The 3,039-nt window shown below is 39.9% G+C and overlaps 1 protein-coding gene across 1 annotated transcript; it reads left to right on the top strand.

Moving 5' to 3' along the window:
* Positions 1 to 2,292: 2,292 nt before the first annotated feature.
* Positions 2,293 to 2,771, top strand: LOC131997711 (pupal cuticle protein Edg-78E). Its single transcript, XM_059369070.1, has 2 exons — positions 2,293 to 2,310; positions 2,403 to 2,771. Exons 1-2 carry the CDS (start codon positions 2,293 to 2,295, stop codon positions 2,769 to 2,771), a joined length of 387 nt encoding a protein of 128 aa, XP_059225053.1.
* The last annotated feature ends 268 nt before the right edge of the window (positions 2,772 to 3,039 follow it).

Here is a 3,039-nt window from a genome sequence, read left to right as displayed (position 1 = left end):
AGGTTTTGGGCCCATAATGGGCGCATTTATTGTCCGATGTCGCCGAAATTTGGGACAGTGAGTTATGTAAGGCTTTTCGACATCCTACTTTAATTTGGCCCAGATCGGTTCAGATTTGGATATAGCTGCCTTATAGACCGATCCTCCGATTTAGGGTCCAGGCCCATAAAAGCCACATTTATTATCCGATTTTGCTGATATTTGGGACAGTGAGTTGTGTTAGGTCACTCGACGTATTTCTTCAATTAGGCCCAGATCGGTCCAGATTTGGATATAGCTGCCATATAGACCGATCCTCCGGTTTACCATAAAAGCCACATTTATTAACCGATTTTGCTGAAATTTGGGACAGTGAGTTGTGTTAGGTCACTCGACATCCTTCTTTAATTTGGCCCAGATCGGTTCAGATTTAGATATAGCTGCCGTATAGACCGATCCTCAGATTTAGATTCTTTGGTCCATAAAAGCCACATTTATTATCCGATTTGGCTGAAATTTGGGACAAAACTTGTGTAAGGTCACTCGACATCTTTCTTCAATTTGGCCCAGATCGGTTCAGATTTAGATATAGTTGCCTTATAGACCGATCTCTCGGTTTTAGGTTTTAGGGCCATAAAATGCGCATTTATTGCCCGATATTGCCGAAATTTGGGACAGAGAGTTGTGCTGGGCCCTTCGCCATACTTCTTCAATTCGGCCCAGATAGGTTCAGATTTGGATATAGCTGCCTTATAGACCGATCTCTCGATTTAAGGTTTTGGGCCCATAAAAGGCGCATTTATTGTCCGATGTCGCCGAAATTTGGGACAGTGAGTTATGTAAGGCTTTTCGACATCCTACTTTAATTTGGCCCAGATCGGTTCAGATTTGGATATAGCTGCCATATAGACCGATCCTCCGATTTAGGGTCCAGGCCCATAAAAGCCACATTTATTATCTGATTTTGCTGAAATTTGGGACAGTGAGTTATGTAAGGCTTTTCGACATCCTACTTTAATTTGGCCCAGATCGGTCCAGATTTGGATATAGCTGCCATATAGACCGGTCTCTCGATTTAAGGTTTTGGACCCATAAAAGGCGCATTTATTGTCCGTGCGTTGTGTTAGGCTTTTCGACACCCGTGAATATCGGTTTGTTTTTAGTTATAGCTTCAGAAAAGACCAAAATTTTGTTATACACAATTGAATAATGACTTGTACCGATTAGTATTTGGTCCAAATTGGAACATATTTCGATATAACCGCTGTTGGACATACGGTATGCAATTTACACCTGATTTGGATGAAAGGTAGTTTACATATATACCAGAGGTGGTGGGTATCCAAAGTTTGGCCCGGCCGAACTTAATGTCTTTTCACTTGTTTTGTTATTTTTCAGCACTCAACAATACACCATACACACCCTAATATCATCAAATACATTTTATTGAGCGTTCCTCATTAATGGTATCACTTGAATCCGCAATATTTAATTTTCGACATTTTCATAATTGATGATATTTTGACATTGATTTTATGACGATTCGCTAAATGAGGAACCAGTTCATTCTTTCTTAATTTTCTAAAATATTTTCAAATATTTTTCAGTTTACAAGATTTCCAACTTTGTGTGTGTGTGGGTCGGCAACGCGTGGACAAAACTGGGCGTTAAGTAAGGAAACAGGTTCCCAGCTCAACTGTCCCGATAGCAGAAGGAGAAGACGATTCTCACAGCTTAGAAAAGACACAACGACAGACAGATATAAACTGAATCACAAACGACAAAACAAGCCATAAAACTCAGCCAAGCCATCGGCTAGAGAAAAAAGAAAACAATGCATAATCAATGATCAGCCCGAAAAAGTAGTCGTCTGTCTTGGAGTTTTGGACAAAACGAAACAACCAACAAGCTCATAAAAACATTTGTTGTCTAAACAATGGTCCAACACCATCAACGGTATCAACATCAACATCAGCATCGGCATTAGCATCGACAACAGCAACATGAGCATTGGCACGACTCAGCCATTAGAAAAGCTTAAAGCCCAAAATATGCTAATAATCGGAAATATTATGGCAATATTTAAGAAAATTGAGAAACATTTCAGCAAAAACGCCAGAAGACGACACAACGCCGTAGCTAAAGGAACGGGAGCAGTGGATAAGCAGTAGCCAAACACAAAGTGGATTAAATCAATAACCGAAGAGAATTGGAAAGAACAACATAAACATAAAGAGTGCTTTAAAACCCTCTGGATTAATTTTTTTTTCTTTTGGTTTCTCAAAAACAAGACTATTTCGCTTGTTAAACAAAATGCCAGTGAAAATTAGAGTAAGTTGAAGAGCCTATGGATGCCTTTTTTAGTTTCAGTGATTGTGAAAAATATCCCCCTTACTTTTCCCCTCCCCCTGCTCGCCATTTAGTTAAATATTTTTGCGCTAATATCTCTGGCGCTGCTGGCATCCGCCTTTGCCCAATCAGAGCGTGAAGCCCAAATCACCGAGTTTCAAGTGGCCCCTGCCGATGACCAGGGTATCTTCAAATACGCCTATGCCACCAGCAATGGCATTGAGGTTCAGGCCGCTGGCAGTCCCCTTGAATCCATAGGCGTCTTCAGCTATACCTCTCCCGAAGGTGTCCCCATCGAGGTACGTTACATAGCCGATGAATTGGGTTTCCATGCTGTTGGTCGCCATTTGCCTCGTCCCCCACCCATTCCTGATTATATCCTTCGATCGATTGAATACATAAAGAGCCATTCGAAACAGAAGCGTAGCAAATGGAGTGTGTAAAGTGACCGCAATCGGAGTGATTCCTGTGAGTTATGTCATTAAGTGTGTATTAAGTGAATACGTTTAAGTGTTAGTTAAGTTCCTGCAAAATCTATCGACAATATTGATTGTTTTTTTTTTAAGTTAAGTGATCAGTATTTTATGCGAAAATAAATTATTTATAGTCAATTGAAAAAAAAATCCAAGAAAATTTTAAAAATTATTTATGAGTGCGGCAAATCGAAAAACTTTGATGAAAGTTCAAAGAGAAAGCTAAGTTGTGTAATAA

This window comes from Stomoxys calcitrans, chromosome 1, assembly GCF_963082655.1.
Source record: "Stomoxys calcitrans chromosome 1, idStoCalc2.1, whole genome shotgun sequence".
NCBI classification, from domain to species: domain Eukaryota; kingdom Metazoa; phylum Arthropoda; class Insecta; order Diptera; family Muscidae; genus Stomoxys; species Stomoxys calcitrans.
Note: the sequence above shows the minus strand (reverse complement) of the source record. Positions and strands in the feature narration are given on the sequence as shown.